Source organism: Bos javanicus, chromosome X (assembly GCF_032452875.1).
Source record: "Bos javanicus breed banteng chromosome X, ARS-OSU_banteng_1.0, whole genome shotgun sequence".
Taxonomy (NCBI): Eukaryota; Metazoa; Chordata; class Mammalia; order Artiodactyla; family Bovidae; genus Bos; species Bos javanicus.
The window spans coordinates 136,530,698-136,554,682 of record NC_083897.1 but is presented as its reverse complement, the minus strand read 5'-3'; the positions used below and the strand labels follow the sequence as shown (position 1 = coordinate 136,554,682).

At 41.9% G+C, this 23,985-nt stretch overlaps 2 protein-coding genes across 13 annotated transcripts in view; one reads left to right on the top strand and one right to left on the bottom strand.

The window, feature by feature from the left end:
• OFD1 (OFD1 centriole and centriolar satellite protein) overlaps positions 1–20,779 on the top strand; it is a 69,472-nt gene extending 48,693 nt beyond the window's left edge. For all 7 annotated transcript variants that reach the window (XM_061408141.1, XM_061408139.1, XM_061408144.1 and 4 more), the window contains 7 exons: positions 165–282; positions 1,701–1,801; positions 7,575–7,694; positions 9,993–10,150; positions 10,636–10,794; positions 11,334–11,404; positions 11,677–20,779. In XM_061408141.1, coding sequence (XP_061264125.1) covers positions 165–282; positions 1,701–1,801; positions 7,575–7,694; positions 9,993–10,150; positions 10,636–10,794; positions 11,334–11,404; positions 11,677–11,719 — 770 coding nt within the window. In that variant the 3' untranslated portion in view covers positions 11,720–20,779. The remainder of the gene's footprint in view (positions 1–164; positions 283–1,700; positions 1,802–7,574; positions 7,695–9,992; positions 10,151–10,635; positions 10,795–11,333; positions 11,405–11,676) is intronic.
• GPM6B (glycoprotein M6B) overlaps positions 19,874–23,985 on the bottom strand; it is a 161,029-nt gene continuing 156,917 nt past the window's right edge. For 4 of the 6 annotated variants that reach the window (XM_061408156.1, XM_061408157.1, XM_061408155.1 and 1 more), the window contains one exon: positions 19,874–21,928. In XM_061408156.1, coding sequence (XP_061264140.1) covers positions 21,779–21,928 — 150 coding nt within the window. In that variant the 3' untranslated portion in view covers positions 19,874–21,778. Of the gene's footprint in view, positions 23,497–23,985 lie in introns of all 6 variants that reach the window. The other 2 variants (XM_061408154.1, XM_061408158.1) reach the window with 1 other exon arrangement.

Sequence of the window (23,985 nt, the reverse complement as noted above, 5' to 3'; positions counted from 1 at the left end):
TTTTCATGCCTGAATTGTTAGTTTTGTGGATAATTTTCACATACCCCACTGCTTGCAAAGATGATCGAATGCATTTTCAAAGTGGTAGAAATCTCTAGAAGCTGCACTGCCATCTTCTCCATGCAGTTTGTAACGTGCTTTTCCTGGTTGCTCCTGCCCCGTAGGTCTGGGCCGGTCCACTGTCACCACCACCTGTCCTGACAGAAAGCCACAGCCTTCGCCTGCAGAGTCCAGGCACATTTCAGTGCACTCGCTCTCCAGCCCTCTGGAGCAGAAAGCCAGGTAAGTACCTCGTTCTCTGCCTGGCCTCTGCTGAGGCTGGTTAGCTTCCTGTGGTCTCAGCCAGGACTGGCTCCATTTTTTTAGGTGATGTTAAAGACCACGTGGCAGGATAGAATTTGCAGTCAGATTATAAGATGCATGATCTCTGAGAATCATTTGAATTATTGCCTGGAGGAAAAAAAGATTCTACTTGTTTGCTAAACTTGATGTATAGTGTATGCGTAGAAGTCGCTCAGTCATGTCTGACTCTTTGTGACCCCATGGATTATACAGTCCATGGAATTCTCCAGGCCAGAATACTGGAGAGGGTAGCCTTTCCCTTCTCCAGGGGATCTTCCCAACCCGGGGATCAAACCCAGGTCTCCCACATTGCAGGCAGATTCTTTACCAGCTGAGCCACAAGGGAAGCCCTAGAATGCTGGAGTGGGTAGCCTATCCCTTCTCCAGTGGATCTTCCTGACCCAGGAATCGAACCGGGGTCTCCTGCATTGCAGGCAGATTCTTTACCAAGTGAGCTACCAGGGAAGACCTATAGTATATGTACTTGGGTATTAATAAGCATCTTCATAGTTCTGTGAATAGACTTGGTTTATAAAGATAAAACACATAAAAAATTTGCAAATGCAAACCAATTCACTGTAAACGTTAAATAGTTTCGTACATCATTAAAAAGTCACTTACAAATATTTAGGCATTTAAACGTAAACAAATAAGGTTCCACAGTGTCAATCACTGAAACAAATTCAAAAGTGGTAGTTAGTCCTAGGATACATGGGCTGAAGCAGCATGGGGTGGGTGTGTCGAGAAGCTTGGGGGCGGGGGTGGGCAGCAGGCTGAGATTCAAGTCAAGGGTAGGCCTTCTACCTGTGCCTAGTCCCCACGGTAGGAGATTCTGACTCCTCTCTCGGCTCAGGCCTGGGCGTCTGTGTGTTGATGCTCATCTACTGTACAAAGGTGAGAACTACCACAGGTGCTTGTCTGGTCCTAAAGTAGGTAATTTTTTCTCGTATCGGTCTTTCTGTGTTAAAGCCAAGAAGAGAGGCAGGACACATCTTCAGCTGGCTCATGCTAATGGTGTAAAGAGCTTTTTGAAAAAATTTTCAAGTTCTTTAAATAAAAATTCCTCCTTGGAACAGCTTTGAGAGTGCCAGGATATTCTTTCTTAACAATGGTAGAACCCAACTCATGGCATGAGGCAGTGTGGAAGAGTGACTGAGTTAATACATATTAATGGTTTGGAATGATGTCTGGTGCATGGAGAGCACCCAGTGCAGAGTAGCTCCTATTCACTATGTGTCCACGAAAAATTAATTTTCTGAACTATTTTCTCAAATCACAAAAGGCTTTTCATCACCCTCTGCTCTTATGTCTTACATTATTAAAGTTTCACATTCTTGAATTTTATTCTTCCCATCCAGTCTTTATCAAAGACATACAGAACTTCAAGACAAAAGTGAATTTTCAAATCCGGACAAGCTAGTTTTTAAGGATAACGAGGGATTTGAACCATCTTTTGAATGTAAGTTTAAATATTAATACTTGCTTTTATATGTAGAACTTGTTTCAAAATGTAAAATGTTTTGGCAAAACATACTGATTGTTACAAAATGCAAAACAGTTACAAAGTAACACATTTTTATTTTCTGATAAAATCAGTGATACAGATATAGTGCCATGTTTTTGTATCATGAAGATTTTTAGGTTCTCAGTTCCATTTTTAAAAAATTTCAGGGTAACTAAATTGCAAAGTTAGGGAGAGATTGAGGGCAGGAAGAGAAGTGTGCAACAGAGGATGAGATGGTTGGATGGACATGAGTTGAGCACACTCCAGGAGTTAGTGAAGGACAGGGAAGCCTGGTGTGCTGCAGTCCGTGGGGTCACAAAGAGTCGGACATGACTTAGGGATTGAACAACAACAATTGCAAATCAGAGCTAAGCCTGTCAGTTCAGTCGCTCAGTTGTGTGCAACTCTTTGTGACCCCATGGACTGCAGCATGCCAGGCTTCCCTGTCCATCACCAAGTTCTGGAGCTTGCTCAAACTTTTGTCCATCAAGTCATTGATGCCATCCAACCATCTCATCCTCTGTTGTCCCCTTCTCCTCCTGCCTTCAATCTTTCCCAGCATCAGGGTCTTTTCAAATGAGTCATTTTTTGCATCAGGTGGCCAAAGTATTGGAGCGTCAGCTTCAGCATCAGTTCATCCAATGAATATTGGGATTGATTTCCTTTAGGATTGACTGGTTTGATCTCCTTGCAGTCCAAGGGACTCTCAAGAGTCTTCTCCAACACCACAGTTCAAAAGCATCAATTCTTCAGCACTCAGCTTTCTTTATAGTCCAACTCTCATATGTATAAGTGACTACTGGAAAAACCATAGCTTTGACTAGATGGTCCTTTGTTGGCAAAGTAATGTCTCTGCTTTTTAATATGCAGTCTAGGTTGTTCATAACTTTTCTTCCAAGGATGAAGCGTCTTTTAATTTCATGGCTACAGTCACCATCTGCAGTGATTTTGCTGCTACTGCTGCTAAATCACTTCAGTCATGTCTGACTCTGTGCAACCCCATAGACGGCAGCCCACCAGGCTTCCCCGTCCCTGGGATTCTCCAGGCAAGAACACTGGAGTGGGTTGCCACTTCCTTCTCCAATGCATGAAAGTGAAAAGTGAAAGTGAAGTCTCTCAGTCGTTAAAGTCTGTCACTGTTTCCATAGTTTCCCCATGATTTTGCCATGAAGTGATGGGACCAGAAGCCATGATCTTAGTTTTTTGAATCTTGAGTTTTAGCCGGCTTTTTCACTCTCCTCTTTCACTTTCATCAAGCGGCTCTTTAGTTCCTCTTTGCTTTCTGCCATAAGGGTGGTGTCATCTGCATATCTGATCAGATCAGATCAGTTGCTCAATCGTGTCCGACTCTTTGCAACCCCATGAATCGCAGCACGCCAGGCCTCCCTGTCTATCACCAACTCCCGGAGTTCACTGAGACTCACGTCCATTGAGTCAGTGATGCCATCCAGCCATCTCATCCTCTGTCGTCCTCTTCTCCTCCTGCCCCCAATCCCTCCCAGCATCAGGGTCTTTTCCAATGAGTCAACTCTTCGCATGAGGTGGCCAAAGGACTGGAGTTTCAGCTTTAGCATCAGTCCTTCCAAAGAAATCCCAGGGCTGATCGCCTTCAGAATGCACTGGTTGGATCTCCTTGCAGTCCAAGGGACTCTCAAGAGTCTTCTCCAACACCACAGTTCAAAAGCATCAATTCTTCGGCGCTCAGCCTTCTTCACAGTCCAACTCTCACATCCATACATGACCACAGGAAAAACCATAGCCTTGACTAGACGAACCTTTGTTGGCAAAGTAATGTCTCTGCTTTTGAACATGCTCTCTAGGTTGGTCATAACTTTTCTTCCAAGGAGTAAGCGTCTTTTAATTTCATGGCTGCAGTCACCATCTGTAGTGATTTTGGAGCCCAGAAAAATAAAGTCTGACACTGTTTCCACTGTTTCCCCATCTATTTCCCATGAACTGGTGGGCCCGGATGCCATGATCTTTGTTTTCTGAATGTTGAGCTTTAAGCCAACTTTTTCACTCTCCACTTTGACTTTCATCAAGAGGCTTTTGAGTTCCTCTTCATTTTCTGCCATAAGGGTGGTGTCATCTGCATATCTGAGGTGATTGATATTTCTCCTGGCAATCTTGATTCCAGCTTGTGCTTCTTCCAGTCCAGCGTTTCTCATGATGTACTCTGCATATAAGTTAAATATTTCTCCCAGGAATCTTGATTCCAGCTTGTGTTTCATCCAACATGGCATTTTGCATGATGTACTCTTCATATAAGTTAAATAAGCAGGGTGATGATATACAGCTTTGATATACTCTTTTCCCAATTTGGAACTGGTCCATTGTTCCATGACCAGTTCTAACTGTTGCTTCTTGACCTGCATACAGATTTCTCAGGAGGCAGGTAAGGTGGTCTGATATTCCCATCTCTTTCAGAATTTCCCACAGTTTGTTGTGATCCACACAGTCAAAGGCTTTGGCATAGTCAATAAAGGAGAAGTGTATGTTTTTCTGGAATCCCTTTGCTTTTTCACTGATCCAGTGGATGTTGGCAATTTGATCTCTGGTTCCTCTGCCTTTTCTAAATCCAGCTTAAACATCTGGAAGCTCAGAGTTCACATACTGTTGAAACCTGGCTTGGAGAATTTTGAGCATTACTTTGCTAGCGTGTGAAATGAGTGCAGTTGTGCAGTAGTTTGAGCATTCTTTGGCATTGCCTTTCTTTGGCATTGCCTTTCTTTGGTATTGCCTTTCTTTGGTATTGCAGTGAAAACTGACCTTTTCCAGTCTTGTGGCCACTGCTGAGTTTTCCAAATTTGCTTGCATATTGAGTGTAGCACTTTAACAGCATTATCTTTTAGGATTTGAAATAGCTCAACTGGAATACCATCATCTCCACTAGCTTTGTTCAAAGTGATGCTTCTAAGGCCCACTTGACTTTGCATTCCAGGATGTCTGACTCTAGGTGAGTGATCATACCATCGTGGTTATCTGGGTCATGAAGATCATTTTTGTATAGTTCTTCTGTGTATTCTTGCCACCTTTTCTTAATATCTTCTGCTGCTGTTAGGTCCATACCATTTCTGTCCTTTATTGTTCCCATCTTTGCATTAAATTTTCCCATAGTATCTCTAATTTTCTTGAAGAGATCTCTAGTCTTTCCCATTCTATTGTTTTCTTCTATTTCTTTGCATTGATCACTGAGGAAGGCTTTCTTCTCTCTCCTTGCTCTTCTTTGGAACTCTGCATTCAAATGGATATATCTTTCCTTTTCTCCTTTGCCTTTAGCTTCTCTTCTTTTCTCAGCTATTTGTAAGGCTTCCCCAGACAACCATTTTGCATTTCTTTTTCTTGGGGATAGTCTTGATCATGGCCTCCTGTACAATATCACGAACCTCCGTCCATAGTTCTTCAGGCACTCTGTCTATCAGATATAAGCCCTTGAATCTATATGTCATTTCCACTGTATAATTGTAAGGGATTTGATTTAGGTCATACCTGAATGGTCTAGTGGTTTTCCCTACTTTCTTCAATTTAAGTCTGAATTTGGCAATAAGGAGTTCGTGATCTGAGCTATAGTCAGCTCCCAGTCTTGTTTTTGCTGACTGTATAGAGCTTCTCCATCTTTGGCAGCAAAGAATATAATCAGTCTGATTTCAGTATTGACCATTTGGTGATGTCCATGTGTAGAGTCTTCTCTTGTGTTGTTTGAAGAGGGTATTGCTATGACCAGTGCGTTCTCTTGGCAAATCTCTATTAGCCTTTGCCCTGCTTCATTTTGTACTCCAAGGCCAAATTTACCTGTTATTCCAGGTATCTCTTAACTTCCTACTTTTGCATTCCAGTCCCCTATAATGAAAAGGACATCTTTTTTGGGTGTTCTAGAAGGTCTTGTATGTCTTCATAGAACCGTTTGACTTCAGCTTCTTCAGCATTACTGGTCGGGGCATAGACTTGGATTACCTTGATATTGGATGGTTTGCCTTGGAAACGAACAGATATCATTCTGTCGTTTTTGAGATTGCACCCAAGTACAGCATTTCAGACTCTTGTCGACTATGATGGCTACTCCATTTCTTCTAAGGGATTCTTGCCCACAGTAGTAAATATAATGGTCCTCTGAGTTAAATTTGCCCATTCCAGTCCATTTTAGTTCACTGATTCCTAAAATGTCAGTGTTCACCCTTGCCATCTCCTGTTTGATCACTTCCAATTTACCTTGATTCATGAACCTAACATTCCAGGTTCCTATGCAATATTGTTCTTTACAACATCAGACTTTACTTCCATCACCAGTCATGTGTACAATTGGGTGTTGTTTTTGCTTTGACCCTGTCACTTCATTCTTTCTAGAGTTATTTCTCCATTCTTCTCCAGTAGCATATTGGGCTCCATGACCTACTGACCTGGGCAGTTCATCTTTCAGTGTCATATCTTTTTGCCTTTTCATACTGTTCATGGGGTAAATGAAGCCTATAAATAAATCCTTATTTTGTGAAGGTTAGGATTGCCTCAGATTTAAAATAAGTAACTTCTTAAAATTTGCTTCCCCCCGCCACTTTATGGAACGTGAACATGTTTAAGTGACTTTACTTTGAATTATAATGATTCCATCAATTGCCTCAGATTTAGAAAAACCTTCCTTAGTTACAGAATGGAGATTAAAGAGTATTAGCTTCAGAGACTAGAAATTGTTGTCCTGGCTTTGGTCCTGCCTTAGATTGTTCTACCTCGGAGCCTACTACTTCACTAAACAATAGGAATGTAGTATCAACCAGCTCTGAGGTTCTTTCTGGCTTATCAAGTCTTTTTTTTTTTTTGGCTGTAGAAGCTTTATTCATAATAGCCAGAAACTTGAAACAACCTAGGTATCCATCAGTTGTTGTTCAGTCACTAAGTCATGTGCAAGTGTTTGTGACCCCATGAACAACCTAGCTGATCCAGGCTTCTTGCTGTACTCCCTTGGTTGTAACACACCATACTCTAGCCCCTCAGGCTGTCTCCCAGGTTCTGACCTCTGAAGGCTGAGCCTCAGCTCGCAGGGTGTGGAAACCTTTCCCTTTTCACAGCTCCCTCCCATGGGTGCAGGTCCCCTCCCAATTCCTTCCTTTTTTTTTTCCTTTCATCCTACCCAGTTACCTAGAGTTTTTCTTGCCCTTCTGTTAAGTCTGAGGTGGTCTGCCAGTGTTTAGTTGATGTTTTCGTAGTAGTGAGAATCATTCCACATGCAGATGTGTTTGTGGGAGAAGGTGAACTCCATGACCTACTCCTCCACCATCTTGATCCCATCCCCCAGAAAGTCTTTATATTTGTGTGTTAACCTATTGTTTTGCCTTGAGAGCTTCATCCTCAAGTCTGATTGTCTAGTACTTTGAACAGGGAAATGAAAGGGCTTAGTATATTTTATGAAATCTTTGAACCAACTTCAGTAACTTTGTTAAATCACTGCAATTGAAATAGAATTCAGATGTTTTTCACCAAGCCAGATGAATTCTGCTGTCACTAGACTGATTTCCCTACTGAGTAACAAGTCAAATTTGTAAATGAATCTCCTAAGAACGCTTGGAGAAGCAGATATATTGGCGAGTGGCTCCAGTGAGCTCCTGGAACCCTGTAAGGAAAGGGCTGGCCCAGTTGCTTTGTCTGAAACTTCAGTGCTCAGCAAGCAGTTATCCCCACCCTCTCTTCTCTTGCTGCTGCTGAGGGCTAGGGGAGACTCACTTAACACTTCTTATAGATGGATGGAGTGTGCCAAGGCAATTCAAGAGAGAGGGCCTCCATCATGCTGGCGACATGCCTCACGTGGATGGCGCTGCAGCCCCTGTGCCCACCAGGCCCATCTCCTTTCAGTACCCGGGTGAGTTTTCCTCTGTTCTAACTAACAAGGTATGTCAATAATAACATTTAATATTGTTTTCTTTCTCTCTGTTTGCTTCCTTCATACCTTAAAAAATTAGGATGGTTAACCTGTTACATTTCAGTCTTCAAAACAGTGATGACATTGAAGGAAAAGTGGTCATTATACCCCTCCGTCCTGTCTGGCCCACTTTCTCTCCCCATCTCTTCTGCAGGCTCCCCCTTCCCTCACCAGTGTGTGGAAGTAGTTCTGGCCTTGGCCAGTGGACAGGTCCTTTTCTGTCCTTGGACCAAAGCATTGAAGCCTCGTACACATTCTTTCTCACGTAAAACCACCTACTAGTAAAACCATCCTCCCCCAAAGCTGTGCAAAGCCTCTTGTAGGCAGTGTGAAGTCACCGTACTCGGAAACAGGAGGAATTGCTGACAGAAGAAAGATTGTGAGAGGGTTGATTTTGCTGAGTCCAGCGTAAATCACTGGAAAACATCCATTCAGGATGGCTTGTTCAAGAGCTTTTTCTGTGCCAGGCACTTTCCCGGGGGCTGGGCATCCTGCAATCAGCCCCTGCTTTGTGGAGCATCTCAGAGTAGGGTAGGGGGGGTGGGTTGTGGAGGAGGGGGTGGTCAGCAAGCCATCACCAAGGAGCCCCAGTCTATTCAATAGGGATGGTGGCAGCCATCTGGAGGAGATGGTAATAGAAATAACAGAGTAAGAGAAACCAACTGAGGAGATAGGTGTTCTGCCTCTGAGAGGTACTAGATAGTATAATAAGGTCTTCTAAAATGAGTATTCAAAAGTGTGGCTGCACCATTCAGGAGTGACCCACCTCCCCCAGGAACAAGCAGAAGATTGCCTTTCTGCCCATGAAAGTGAGTACTGGCTGCCTCTGGTAGTCAGGTTCACGGCCAGGATCAAGGACCAGACAAGCCTGTATTGTCTTCCGTGGGTGATATGGAACCAGGGCCCAGCACAGAGATTCAGAGTACTCTGATGAACTAGAGAATTTGTCTGTTTCTCCACACTGTTGGGGGCGGGGGGTGGGGGCGGTTCAGAGATGAGGTTTTTCAGCCAGGGCTGGAGGAGAAAAGTCCACATAAGCATCAATGGGATTGGAAGATAATTCAACCACGAGGCACAGGGACTTGTGCTGTGGGCTCTCAGGAGTCAGCAAATGAAGCCTGGGCCACGCCCAGAAGGAACAGAAAGTAGACACATACCATTGTGGACAAGGCGGGCACTGGAGAGGGGGCACTGGGGACGCTAGGCCGGGGGCTCACCTGGTAGGAGGGGAGTTTCCGGGGAGAGATGGGGAGGGAGCACGCCCAGCTGGGGAGACTGTGGGAGCAAAGGCGGGGACGAGAAGAGCAGCTGGAGTCAGGTGACGGTGAACGTGCTGGGAGGGGGTTTGTGGAGGTCGGATGTGCAAGTGATGGTGATGGTGGAGGAAGTCAGTCCAGTAGGAAAAGATCGCTTGTCGGGGCCTCGGCTGCCATGGTCTGGACTCTACCGGAGCGGAGACAGTGCTCAGTGTGTCCCTCCCTTCTCCTTGGGAGGTGACTGGTGCTAAGCAAGCATACTGGCTTGAAGGCTGAGAGACTGGTGTCAGGGAGTGCAGACTGTGGTGTTGGTGCTCTGGGTGAAGGGTGGTCAGGACCCTCACTGCAGTAGCAGGATGAGGAGAGGTGGGAGCCTGAAGCCCTGGAGGTTGGTGGATAGAGCACAGAGTGAGCTCGGCAAAGGAAGCCAGCATTGTGGGATTGCCACGTGCAGATGGCAGGGAACCGCCCCGTAGAAGCATCGGTGTGAGGCCAGAAAGGGACAGGAGAAAACATGGGGGATGATGGGGACAGAGGCAACCCCAAACCCCAGGGAGGGATCTGCCTGGAGGGGATGGAGTGACGGCCAGGTGGCCTGAGCGGGGAGGGGAGGGTGGTTGGTGGTTTTGTCTTGCTCTGGGCAGGAGACTCTTGTACCCCTGTGGAAGTAGGGTGGGGGTAGTGACCAGAATGCTGTGGGAGTAAATGGGGATGAATGATCGGGTCAGAATGCTAAGGATCTGGCGGGCTCAGAACCAGATGCAGAGGCAGAGAAATACAGGGCTCCCTCGGCGAGGAAGGAGGGAATGGGGACACAGTTGAGAGGTGGGCGGGGCACGCTGCCAGGTTTGGGGCTGAGGGCTTGGAAGCGGCTGACAATCGCACCATCTCCCTGGGGCTTGGCAAGACCCCTGCGTACCCATCCTGCGTTTGTCTGAAAAATCTGCTGCCGGAAGCTATTCGTTATTTTCTGTCCCATTAGGTGTCAACCAGAAATCGCTTGGAGAACAGAAGGAAGAAGAAAAACTCCGAGAACAGCAGGCCAGGGAACGAAGGCAGGGAGACGAGCAGAGGCAGAGCAAGTGGCAGGAAACTCTGCAGAGGGAGCGACGACAACTCGAAAAGCTGGATCAGGAGAGGGTAGTGATGCTGGTGGGAGAGGGAGCCCCCTGGGTCTCCAAGTCCTAGGAGGAGCAGGGACGCGAACCAGCCCTGGGCGGCCTGAGGAGAGCTGTGGAGCACACAGGCCTTCTGGCTCAGGGTAGCAGGGCCAGCCCAGTCCCATGCATCCTCATCTGGGCCTCGCAACAGGCTCATGAATGAGGAGGACCTTGTTTTGCGGTTGATTTTCTCATCGTAAATGAGGTTAAAAAAAGAGCCTCTTGCTTCAGGGCTCCCCTGTCCTCTTTTCTTTGATGTGCTCCTGGCCCTTAGGCTGGTCCCAGACAGATTACTCAGGCCACTTCACTTGTGCCCCTTTGATGGTAGCAGTGACTTCAATTAAAAAACAGTTCTGTGGCATGCGGGTTGTAGGTAAAGGATCAGGATTACATTACTGTGTGTTTCTCAACCCTTATTAGTTCTAAAAGATGTATAGTTCCTATTCTGGTACCCATCTGTTTCAGAGGCTAATTGAACAATCATTGAAGTTGGAAATGGAAAAAGAATACGAATCAAGTGTTCAGGAAATGAAAGACAAATCTAAATCTGTTAGTGGTGAAAATCCTTTAGAGAAATACATGAAAATCATGCAACAGAATCCAGACGAGGACACCACGGATAAGGTGCTGATCCTGTGGACGGGCGTCTGTGGGTGGGGAGTGCTGAGGGCTTCTGTGGTGTACTCGAAAACCTCGTGGTAAAGATCTGCCATCTCTACTGGAGACAAAGGGAAAAGCATAGAAAATCTGAAGGTCACATAGAGCTCCAGCCTTCTCAATATCTGACACTCCTGACAAATCATGGGTTTTGTTTGAGTAAAAGATGGAGGAAGTTTTGATTTGTCAAAGTTTGTAAAAGTTGGGATATCTTATTATTTTCAGAACAAGAGATAAATAAAATGAAAGCTCTATGATTGAATAATGAATGAGTTAGTCCTGAGACAGTAACATTTTGTCTAAGTCTAATGTACTATGTTGAGAATACCTTCCAGGTAGCTTATTCTGATGTGCTTGCCGAATGTCATGTTTAAAAGTCACTGCTTTTATAGACTCAGTTACTTATATATTTCAAAAACAGTTCTTAGAGAAATCATAAAGTTTTAAATAAAATGAATATACATCTAATTGCAAAATTCCTCTCCCCCCCCTCCTCGTTGTGTCAGAGTTCCAAAAAGGTGGTCCGAGAGAGCTCACAGTTGGACACGCTGCCGTCTAGTGACACTAAGGACAAAAGGTATGGTGTCCCCATTTATCATATTGCTGGTTCATTCTCAGCCAGGGAAGTGTTCAGATATTTGAGTCTGCCTGTAACTGAATCAGTCAAAATGACTGACTTAAAAAAAAAAAAAAATCTATTGCATTTTATTAACCTGTCAAATTACTGATAAAAATCATGAGCAAGGGCAGAAACCCCACAGGAAAGGAATGAGAACATGATAGAGATCACAGAATAAACTTGAAAAGAATATAACAGATTAAAAAAATTTTTGTCTTTCCCTAATTTAGTTTTGCGGCCTTTTCTCACGAGGAACCAGATGACATTTGGTAATCATGTTGGCTGCCCAGCTTCTTACTCCAATATCATAACTAACGGCCTGTGAGTTCTCTGTAATGAGACAGACTGCTTAATAAAAATCATGTGCAATCCAGTGTGATTTTTTTTCCTAGGTTCTATTTGCTACTATAGTGTATAAATGAAAAATAATTTGGTCAAGTGACACCTCCTTAGGGTTTCTCATTCTTGGGCCTTTCATTACACTGAAATGAGCTATTTTTTCCTCCATTTTTGTCTTAGGTTATGTCTTCTTGAGAACTTATCTTATTGGTCAAGTTCTAGGCCTCCCTTTTCGAACTTTCAGTTGTGTCCCTTCCTCTTAAGTATTGGGCTCCCTCCTGTCAAATAGGAGGCCATCTTCCCTGGCATTCTCCTTATTGTTTGTCCCTGAAAATACAAACACATGTTTTTCTATTCTAGAGTTTCAGTGCTAACCAGTGGTCACCCAGAGCATAACACAGGCAGGGTCTGTCTACTCTGTCTTTCCAGTGAAACCCTAGAGGATTCTTTCCCCTTTACATATTCAGATTGGGCTAGTTGTCTTTGCTGGTGATGCTTGTTTGGCCATTAAGTTCCATACTAAAACAGGGAGGAGATTTGGGGGTGTTTATTATTCCTTAGGCTTCTAACGATCAAACTACTGCACAATTGCACTCATTTCACATGCTAGCAAGGTCATTCTCAAAATCCTCCAAGCTAGGCTTCAACAGTACGTGAACCAAGAACTTCCAGATGTGCAAGCTGGATTTAGAAAAGGCAGAAAAGAACCAGAGATCAAATTGCCCCAGCATCCGTTGGATCATAGAAAAAGCAAGAGAATTCCAGAAAAACATTCTGGAAAAAAAAAGCAAGAGAATTCCAGAAATACTTCTGCTTCATCTGCTTCTACTTCAGCCTTTGACTGTGTGGATCACAACAAACTGTGGAAAATTCTTAAAGAGATGGGAATACCAGAATACCTTACGTGCCTCCTGAAGACTCTGTATGCAGGTCAAGAAGCAACAGTTAGAACCAGACATAGAACAACAGACTGCTTCAGAATCAGGGAATGGAGCACGTCAAGGCTGTATATTGTCACCCAGCTTATTTAACTTATATGCAGAGTACATGATGTGAAATGCCAGGGTGGATGAATCACAAGATGGAATCAAGATTGTAAGGAGAAATATCAGTAACCTCTGATGTGCAGATGATACCACTCTTATGGCTTAAAGCAAAGAGGAACTAAAGAGACTCATAATGAAGGTAAAAGAGGAGAGTGAAAAGCTGGCTGAAAACTCAACATTCAGAAGACTAAGATCGTGGCATCTGGTCCCATCACTTCATGGCAAATAGATGGGGAGATAATGGAAACAGTGACAGACTTTATTTTCTTGGGCTCCATAATCACTGCAAATGGTGACTGCAGCCATGAAATTAAAAGACACTTGTTCCTTGGAAGAAAAGCTATGACCCACCTAGACAGCATATTAAAAAGCAGAGATATTACTTTGCCAACAAAGGTCCGTCTAGTCCAAGCTATGGTTTTTCCAGTAGTCATGTATGGATGTGAGAGTTGGAGTTGTTGGATTGAGTTATTGGAGTTTTTTATATATTTTGAATATTATCCCCTTATTAGAAACATGGTTTGTAAATATGTCTTCCATTATATAGATTACCATTTCATTTTGTTGATGATTTTCTTTGCTGTGCAAAAGGTGTTTGATTTCTCACTTGTTTTTCTTTCTGGTGTGAAATCAGAGTCCTCATCAAAACCAGTGTTTACCCTGTATGTTTTCTTCTAGGAGTTTTACGGTTTCAGGTCTTATGTCTTCAGGTCTTGAATCCATTTTGAGTTGATTTTCGTGTGTGAGGTGAAATAGGGGTCAGGTTTCGTTCTTTTGCATATGCCTATACAATTTTCCCAACACCACTTATTGATGAGACTGTTCTTTCCCTCTTACATAGTCTTGGCTCCTTTGTTGGAAATCAGTTGACCATATATACATAGGTTTATTTCTGGGCTCCATATTCTGTTCTGTTGATCTATGTGTGTGTTTTTATGCCAGTACTGTACTGTTTTGATTACTGTACTTTGTAATATAGGTGCTTTTATATTGGTTGCATAAATATTTATAAATGTTACATGTGTTGCTGAACTGACCTCTATATCATTACATTATGACCTCCTTTGTGTATTGTTACAGTCTCTGGCTTAAAGTTTACTTTGTATGATAAAAGTATAGTACCTCTGCTTTCTTTTGGCTTCTATTTGCATAAAATTTTTCCCTCTGTTTGCTTTTTAAAATTTTTTTTTCAGTATTACTGTTTTTATTTGTCTCATTTATGGATGTTCTTTTATTGTGGTGGCAGCGAGGGGGGGATAAAGGGAAACTTTCTTCATGTGTGCACAAAGTGTGATACTGACGGAGGGTGATGGTGACAATTGCTCAACGTCCTTGGGCTGGCTGAGGCTGACCTACGGTGAAACTTGGAAGTGAACTCCAGTCCCCGGAATCAGCCAAGCATGGGTCAGGAGGTGTGATGGGGAGGGAAGAATCTGTCCCCTACCCGGCAGTCATACGCCATCCAGGGACATTCAGAAATAATCTTGCCGGCTTCTCAGTCAGCCCCAAGTGGAGAAATGTGCACCAGGAAGATCGGGACCAGCAACAAGTATCTGCCCGGCCATCCAGATGCATCCTGCTTATGAGTTGCCAGCTGTCTTCTCCCTTCATTTTCAATCTGGTTTGTCCTTAAAGCTAAAATGAGTCTCTTGTGGGCAGCATTATTTATGGGTCTTTTTTTGTTTTTTTTTTTAATTCATTTGTCTGTTTTTTTTAATTGAAGTAAAGTTATTGTACAATGTTATGTTAGTTTCAAGTGTACAGAAAAGTGATTCAATTCATTCTGTTTTTCAGTCCATTTAAAGTAATTTTTGATAGGTATGTTAACTTTTGGCATTTTGTTAATTTTTTTATTTTGTATTCATTTGTTTTTTTCTTGTGTTCTTTGTGATTTGATGGTTTTCTGTTACGTTATGCGTATATTTATCTTTTGTGTATCTTCTATAGCTTTTCACTTTGCTGTTACCCTGGGGATTACATAAAACATATTTATAACAGTTTAACCTGATAACAACTTAAGTTTGAACATAGACAAAGGCTGTACATTTATAAACTACTTCTTCCCATTTTGTATTTGATGTCACAGTTTATATCTTTTTACATCATGTATCCACTGACAAATTATAGTTATTTTCAATCCTTTTGTCTTTTAATTCTTCTGCTAGAGTTTCAAGGGATTTACCTACCACCATTACAAAATTAGAGTATTTTGACTTTATATTTACCAGTGAGTTTTGTACTTTGATAGGTTTTCTGTCACTAATTAGCATCTTTTCATTTTAGCTTGAACTTTTTTTTAACATTTCTTGTAAGACTGTGCTGGTGGTGATGAACTCCTTTTAGCTTTTGCTTGTTGGGAAATCTCTCTCAACTTTAGTTGTGAGGCACAGCTTAACTGGGCATAGTATCCTTGCTTGGAAGTTTTTCTCTTTGAACAGTTTGAATACATCATTTCAGTATCCTCTGGCTTGCACAGTTTCTGCCCATAGTCTTCCAGGTATTCCCTTATATGTACCAACTTGTTTTTCTCTTGGTGTTTTTCAGACTCTTTCCTAGTCTGTAGCTTTTGATGATTCAAAATTAATGTATCTCGGGGACTTCTCTGGAAGTCCAGAGGTTAAGACTCCATGCTTCCACTGCAGGTTCAGTCCCTGGTCAGCCAAACAAACAAAATATTGTGTTTCAGTGTGTATCTCTCTTTGGATTCTTTTTTTTTTTTTTTTTTTGGAGCCCTATGGACTTTGTGGATCTGAATATTTCTTTCCCCATATTAGGGAAGTTTTCAGCCATTATTTGTTTCAATAAATTTTCTGCCCCTTTCTTGTCTCCTTCATTGACCTCTATAATGTATATAGTTGGTTTACCTTATCGTGTCCTGTAAGTCCCTTAAATTATCTTAATTCTTTTTCATTTTTTTCCTATTTGATCCTCTAACTGGATAAATTCCAGTGACTGTCTTCAAATTTGCTTACCCATTTGTTTAGTCTGTTGTTGAACCCATCTGTTGAATTTTTCAGTTATTCTTCAACTATGTGATTTGTTTGGTGCTTTTAGACATACTATTTGAAATTCTCACTTTGTTCATGCATTGTTATCCTAATCTCGGTGAGCATCTACATGACTGTTACTTTGAACTCTCAGGTGAGTCACTTATTTCCATTTCATTAAAATCTATTTCTGGAGTTTTATTCGTTTGGAATATAGTATATTTTTTTCTTCATTTTCTTTGTCTGTGTTGGTTTCTGTACATTGGATAAAACAGTCACCTCTCCCAGTCTCAACAGAGTGGTCTCTGTGGGAGATGAACTTTGTCATTCAGCCCAGCCCAAGCTTTTGGTTGCTTCTCAAACCTTCATGATAGTCCAAGCTACCTTCTTTGTTCTTGGTGCTTCTTAGTGGCTGAGGGTGTTGTCAGGACTGGTCAGTGTGGCAGTGGGGAAGATCACAGTCAGCACGTAGATGCAGGCTGATTGGGAAACTGACCTCTCAGATGGCAGCTGGGAAAGTGAGCAGTTAGGTCCGGTCCTGGGAGCTAGTGGTTTTTGCCTGCTCCCTCTGCACTTGGCCTGGGTGCATAGTTGCAGGGGTACTCGTACTCCAGTGCCTGGTAAGAACTGCTGCTACATCCTGTAGGCCTTGTGAATGCCAGTCCTGGTGGCTGTCAGAGCCGGATAGCCTTCAGATCTGTCCCCTGGGTGGCAGGTGCCAATGCTGCAACACAGATCAGTGTACCAGCTCCTCCCTGGAGACATGGGTGATTGGAGCAGGCAGAGCATGGGTGCAGTGGTTTCTTGGTCCCTGGGGAGGATGGCTGTGCCCTGTGTGCTAAATTAGAAGCCTGACTTTAGGCAGCCTTTTAATATGTGTAAATAGACCCTTTTCAGGGAAAGACTTGGGAGTTGGTGAGTCCTCTCGAGCTGGGTAAGAACTGGCTGTGACAGCCATGTGGGTTTCTTGGACACCACAAAACACCTTAAAACAAGGTGTTTGGGGCATGGTCTTTTCTGTAGGTGAGTCATAAAAAGGGGAGGTGCTAGATGTGGGGTCCGAACCCTTTGCTCTTCAAGGTGAATTGTGGAGGTGGGAGTGCCCACCAGATTGTGTGGTGGTGTGCCAGAGTTAGGGTTTCTGGTAAGTCTTATGTCTGAGCCTTTCCTGTCCATTTCAATGTGGGTGTTTTCTGCTCAATGTGTAAGAGTAGCCCAGCTAGTTTTTTCTTTTAGAACAACCTGCTTGGTGTGCAGTGGCCTGTGCCGTGTGTCCATGGGAGGAGGGGGAGTTCAGGAGGCTCCTATGTCATGGTCTTAGTCCTAAACCCTCAGATAACTTTTAACACTTCCTAGTATTACTTCGCCCCCCCCCCCGCCCCCATCTTCAAAGCCCTTGTCTAAATCATTTATTGTGTTTCAGTTTTCTAGCTTGGGGTTTGTTCGCTTCATTTCTTTTTTTTTTTTTTCCTGTCAGTCAACTTAAATTCTAAACAGTATTCTTATTACTCCAGATGAGGTTAGGGTCTGTTTCAAGAGCAATAAGTCTTCTCTTTATGCAGCACAGCAGGTGGTCACATCATCCCCCATGCGAGTGAATACAGCCTGCCAAATGTGACACGCTCCCCTGCAGGCTGCCTACTCCTGCCTCCCCAAGACCCCCCAAATGGAGTCTGTTCAAATCCTCCCCAGGTGGGTAAGTATATAGACAGCAAACAGGAAGATGGAGGGGCGGTTGAGAAAAAGTGTTTTTTTTTTTACCAAACCCGACTGACCTCTCTTTGTATTTTTTTTCCTCAAAACTTTCTGTTGTTTTACTCATCCTAACACTCACTTTGAAAAGGTTAGCTTAAGTAAAATCTGTAATTTTTCACACACTGCCAAGAACAAAGTAACCCTGCACTGGCTAGCAGCAGGTGTCACCATTTAGGACAAGACGGTACTCACAAAGTGCATTGCCGCCTCTAGATCTTGAAATGGGCAGACCTCCTCCTACTGTGCTTTGCTTTATTGCATGTCACAGATACTAAGATTTTTATAAATTAAAGGTCTGTGGCAACCCGAACAAATCTGTTGGTGCTGTTTTTCCAACAGCATTTGCCCATTTTGTGTCTGTGTCACATTTTGGTAATTCTAACAGTATTTAAAAGACGCTTATTCCTTGGAAGGAAAGTTATGACCAACCTAGATAGCATATTCAAAAGCAGAGACATTACTTTGCCAACAAAAGTCTGTCTAGTCAAGGCTATGGTTTTTCCTGTGGTCATGTATGGATGTGAGAGTTGGACTGTGAAGAAAGCTGAGCGCCGAAGAATTGATGCTTTTGAACTGTGGTGTTGGAGAAGACTCTTGAGAGTCCCTTGGACTGCAAGGAGATCCAACCAGTGCATTCTGAAGGAGATCAGCCCTGGGATTTCTTTGGAAGGAATGATGCTGAAGCTGAAACTCCAGTACTTTGGCCACCTCATGAGAAGAGTTGACTAATTGGAAAAGATTCTGATGCTGGGAGGAATTGGGGGCAAGAGGAGAAGGGGACGACAGAGGATGAGATGGCTGGATGGCATCACCGACTCGATGGAGGCGAGTCTGAGTGAACTCTGGGAGATGCTGATGGACAGGGAGGCCTGGCGTGCTGCGATTCATGGGTTCGCAGAGAGACACGACTGAGTGACTGAATGGAACTGAACTGTACAGTATTTCAAACCATCTGCTAGCAGAAAGTTGACAGCTCACTGAAAGCTCAGATGATGGATAGTGTTTTCTGCAGTGAAGTATCCTTTAATTAAGGTATATATGTTGTTTATTTTTTAAGATACAATGTTATTGCACGTGTTAATAGACTGTGGTGTAGAACACCTGTATGCACTGGGAAGTCCAAAAATTCATGTTACTCTTTATTGTACCATTTGCTGCATCACAGTGGTATGGAACCAAACCTGCAGTGTCTGAGGTTTGCCTGGATTAGGAACTGTTAGAAAGCCCTAAAAGATTGTTTCAATGTAGAGTATTTTGCTTGTTGGTTATTAAATGAGTAGGTGAGTCCCGTATAATTTTGACTTGATTTTCATTCCTTAGAAATTAATTTTCACAATGTGTAACTAGAAAAAGGGAAAACTCTTACTTTTAAACCTCTAGAGGTTCCTACATTTTGTGGCAGGATTTCTGTCAGTATTTTAGATAGTACCTGTGATCTGATTAACTTAAGAAATAACTGCACACAACACTCCATAAACAGAACGTGTTAAGCTGTGTGACCAACAGCATAATAATTGGACTGCTGATGTTCTCCTGCTGTGCGTGAGGGAAGGGTGATAATCCAGAGGCAGTGCCTCCTTTAGAAACGTCAATAGTGCCAAAAGCCAGTCCTTACTCAGAAAGGTCAGATATAGACAGTCCACATGTATAGTCATGTCAACAGGTAAGTAGTTGAAAGAGATTATAAAATGAAGTCCTAAGTAAGAAATCTAGCTCTGCGGCTTAGTTTTTTAAATTGAAATATAGTTGATTTACAATGCTGTGTTAGTGATGTATACAAAAGTGATTCAGTTATGCATGTGTGTGTGTATATATAAACACATATATGTGTTTTTTACATACACTGTTTCAGACTCGTCTTTCCCTTTATAGTTTATTACAAAATAGTGATTATAGTTTCCTGTGCTCTATACAATGGGACCCTGTTGTTGAATAGACTGTGGTATCTTCGGTTGGTAAAACAGCCAGTGTTACTTGGACTTTTATGAAGGTTCCTCACTGTTCCCACTGTCTCCAAACAGAAAGCTTTGTATTAATCCCATAAATTAGTATATCATTTTTCTGACTAGCTTCATACCTAAGTGTTAGTGGCAATTGATGTAACACACCGCCCAGTGGGTTACAGTGTTTTCTCAAATTGCTCTTGCTTTGAGAGAGGCGTCTGTCAGAAATGAAACACATAGCACTTGGAAACTTGATTCCCATACAAATGTAGAATCTTGATTATGCGTACTGTTTAAAAATGACACCATACCGAGGACAGAGAGAGAGTATATATGTATGGTAAAAAGGCAAGTGAATGAAGCTATAATTTTTATTTCATTTCTCTTAATACAGCCACAGCTATTTCCACCTAAATAGATCTTTAAAATAAGCATACACAGGTATTGACTATTATCTACAAATATTTATTGTAACACTTGAATAGAACTACAGGAAGCCCTTGGCACTGATAGAAAATATTGATTCACTGTTAGGTTACAAAAATTTATACATAGCAAAATTTAATGCTCTTTACATAAAAAATATTAGACTACTTAAACAAAACTTTCAAAAATTCCTGGTAAGAGCTACCAGAATTAGAAAAGTAAAATTAGGCTTTAGACACTGCCTCTTCTAGAACACTGGACTCAAACAGCACCTCCACTGCTGGAAAAAATATTTAGGTCTGTCATGCAACAGGAAAACAAAACACCAAGCTATTCTGGAACAACTGTTCTACACAGAAGAGATCGTCTCCCGATTTAGAAAAAGAAAAAATAGTCAAGATCCAAATAGGCATTTTTAGGCATTAACAACAACACCAACAAAGAGAATCCAAATGAAATATTATACTTGCTGTTCAATTTTAATAGCATCTGATAAAGGTATGCTTCCTTTCATTTTAACACATTTCTGCACGTGGATATGTTTAAAATCCAGGAAACAGCCAAACCACAAGTTAATTCTTAACATGAATATACATAGTTAACCCTATTATATTATGCAGCCCCCTTTAAAAGCACTGATGCACCCAACAGTTATATGTATCATTTCATAAAGAACAACACAAAGTTTACCATCACTAATACCCAATACCTATAGTCACTTAATGTTCTGAAACACAATGATTTAGAAGGCAAGTTTCTTTTGAAGATGGCTTAAACTCAAGCATTTGGGGTTTTTTTTTTTTTCTTTTCCTGAATATTGAACTTTATTCCAGGAAACTTTAGATAAGAAAACATGAAATAAATATCAAACCTAATTGAAATTAATTCAATATTCAAGTCTATAAAAGTAGGAGGTCTGTGGTCTGTTGGTAATTAGGTTTTGGGTAATTGGTATGAAACTGTAAACTTGCTATTTAGACCACATAAAAATGGTTTTGAGTGGTGGTCATTTTAATAAGGTAACACTTCTTCATTAAGAAAAACATTTGTGGAACAAAATTCTTTGAAGGATTTGGGGTTACCTATTGTAAGTTCTTAGAAATTGAAAACATACTCATTAAGGCAAAGCTGACATTTATTTAAAAGAAATCTATTACAAAATTGATTTTGGATAGCTTGTCAGTCTGAATCTAGCTTCATCCATGGTAGGTAATACAGAATTATTATAGTGGGCTCATTTTAGCATTCTTGAGGGAAAGAAAAACAATTTCTGATTGGACCAGGAAATTAGTATGTCCTGGACTTAAGAGGGGTGGGGAGACCAGCTAATATTTTTCTTACAAGGGTCAACTCTAAGAATCACTTTATCTTTGAGCCACAATTTCATACATGTCAGCTGTCAGAAATGGAATGTCACATCAATTCCATTTTAGCTCCTATTTAGATGTGTTTGAGGACAGATGGCAGAAGTGAATGTGTGGTCATACCGCCTGATGCTGTTATGGCATGGTCCTTATCAAGGGGTGTCGTGTTCTCACAGCCTGTCTTGGTAGGATTGTGAACATGCCACAAATTTCAAAAGGATAAATATTCATTTTGTTGAAGTGTTGCCTTTTAAAATGGCTCCCATGAAACCTCCAATATCTGTTGTAAAGAAAAAGAGTTACCTACTGGAAGGTTTTCCTAGAAATACATCCCAGCAGCTTGAGACAGACAGTGAAGTGTTTGGACTTCTACATGAGTTTGTTTGGTGGGGTACACATCTGTACTGCAGAGCAGCTGTCTGATGATTTGTCAGAGCTGTAAATTCGTTGGCTGAGACCCTCTGGCAAACATTTATGTGTAAGAATTTAGTTGTTCTTTTGACCGAGACTGGATATCTTGCAGTTCCTGTTCTTCCTTTGCTTTGATATCCTGGTAAGCCTGCATTTTGCTTGCATCCTTTAAGTAAGCCCAGTTAGAAGACAGTATCATGAGGAAGTGGATCTGGAAAAGAAGGGTGAGCATGATGGCTAGTGAGCATGTGAGAAGGCAAAGCGAGCTGTGAAGGCAGATTAGACGCTCTGTGCTGTAAAAATGGAGAGGGTTATTCCGGATTAATACTCATTCTGCTATCAGAGGCATCGGAGACTGAGTGCAAGCTCTGCTAGGACGCTTCATATTAAAAGGGTGAAAAAAGTTAGTAAACAAACATAATGAATCAAGAGAAAATGGCCCAAGTTACTGTTAAGAAAAGGCAAAAATGAAATACGACAGGGTGCTTTTTACCATTTTAAGAGTCACTTTAAAAACGAAGGCAAAAGTTCAGAAACACGCTGTGTGGTTATTTTAGAATGAGTGTTGTGCAAAGATCTTTCCTATCTGTGGACAAAAATCAATTTCCCCAAAGGCCTGAAAGTGTGAATGGTGTTTATTTTGAGTAAATATAAAACTACATATTTAACATGGAAAAATTAAGTCAATGTCAAAACCAAAATTAAGAACTATCAGCAAAGCATGCAGTCTCTGTGTTAACACACTTTTAGTAGTGAAACTAGTTTTCATGTATAACTGCCGTGATTTCATTTCACAAAACATCAAAATCGTTATGATCATTCTTTACAGTTTGATGTGGCAAATGCTTCTTTTCCACTTATTTTCCTCATCTTTCCTGCAATATCTATATATCAAGTTCCTTATATTTCCTTCTCAACATATTGGAGACTTTCAGATCCAAGCACAATTACTTTCCCCATTAGAATCTTACGTGCAGTTTGAGAAGTGGCTATGAGGAATCAGTTACTACTCACCCCAATCCAACACTGTGAGGTTATCCATTCTGTGGGCTCTGAAAGGACTGATAGTGTTGTGTAAAAATAAAACTACATATAAACATTTCTTGAGAGATAACAAGTGAGCTCTTTTTCTTCAGATTTTCATCAGCTTATTTGAGGGGCATTTATTTGGTAATGAGACCTATAATCGTTAAAAATACTGTAATCAGATTTTAAATATACTTATAAAATATTTTCCAGACAGAGTCTGAGAAGACCAAATCCAGATGAAAACGGGTCTCTTCCAATTCATCTTCAGTGCTTGTGTTCATGACTGAAATGGGTTATCAAGCAAGCAAAAATAATGGAAAACACAGGTATTCCAGTTTTAATACTTCACTTAGAGATACTGCTCAGAGTTTAAGTTCAAAGAACTTTGTTAAAAAACAAAGACATTGTTTTTCAGTGGCTGCTCACCAATGTCAGTAAATAACTGAATCCTTTCCACAATGTGGAAATAGCCAGATCTCATCATCATTTTGGAGTTCATGTACGGTAAGTCATTTGAGTAATCTACCATGCAAAATGAGTTGACTAAAGCGATTTACAAATTACTGTAACAAAACTGCAGAAGCCTAGGCTCTGCTTTAGTCTGGGGGTCAGTGATACTTCACGCTACGGAATATAGCTCTCTAAAGCTCCTTATTGGCCTTATGCAACTTAGAATTTAGTGCAGCAATCTTCCCGACTCTTAAACTTCAAAACCGCATAGTTATATGTGGTAGCCATCATGTAGATCAGCTGGTGGAAGAGAACAGAACAGGACAGTAAGATACAGGCAGTGTGGGCTGCTGCCCTGATACTTCTAAACTCGGCCGGGGATGGGAGCCAGCTCAGAGCCTAGGGTGTTTCTTTTTTGCCATTTGTAAGCCCATTATGTCTCGCACACTCAAGTTTCTGGAGTCTCACGTATACAATATAAGTCATCAGCCCAGAGAACAGGTCCCCACCCTGAGGGAACAGAGGGTTGCCTCCACGTGGGGAGGGATGACATCAAAGATAGGACAAACTCTGAAGTACTCACTTCCTCATTTCTCAGCACTTGAGGTTCCCCCTCATTCTACCCACCTTAGAACTCTGGACACCACAAGCCAAGCCCTCCCAAGTTTTCGGTCCATGTGGATACACACAGATGCACACCTGTGTGGTGGTATCTTCCGTATTTGTGAATATGTCCTTGTGCTAAAATTTCCCTAACTCTCAGGTCAGCACTGACGGCCACGCAGATGC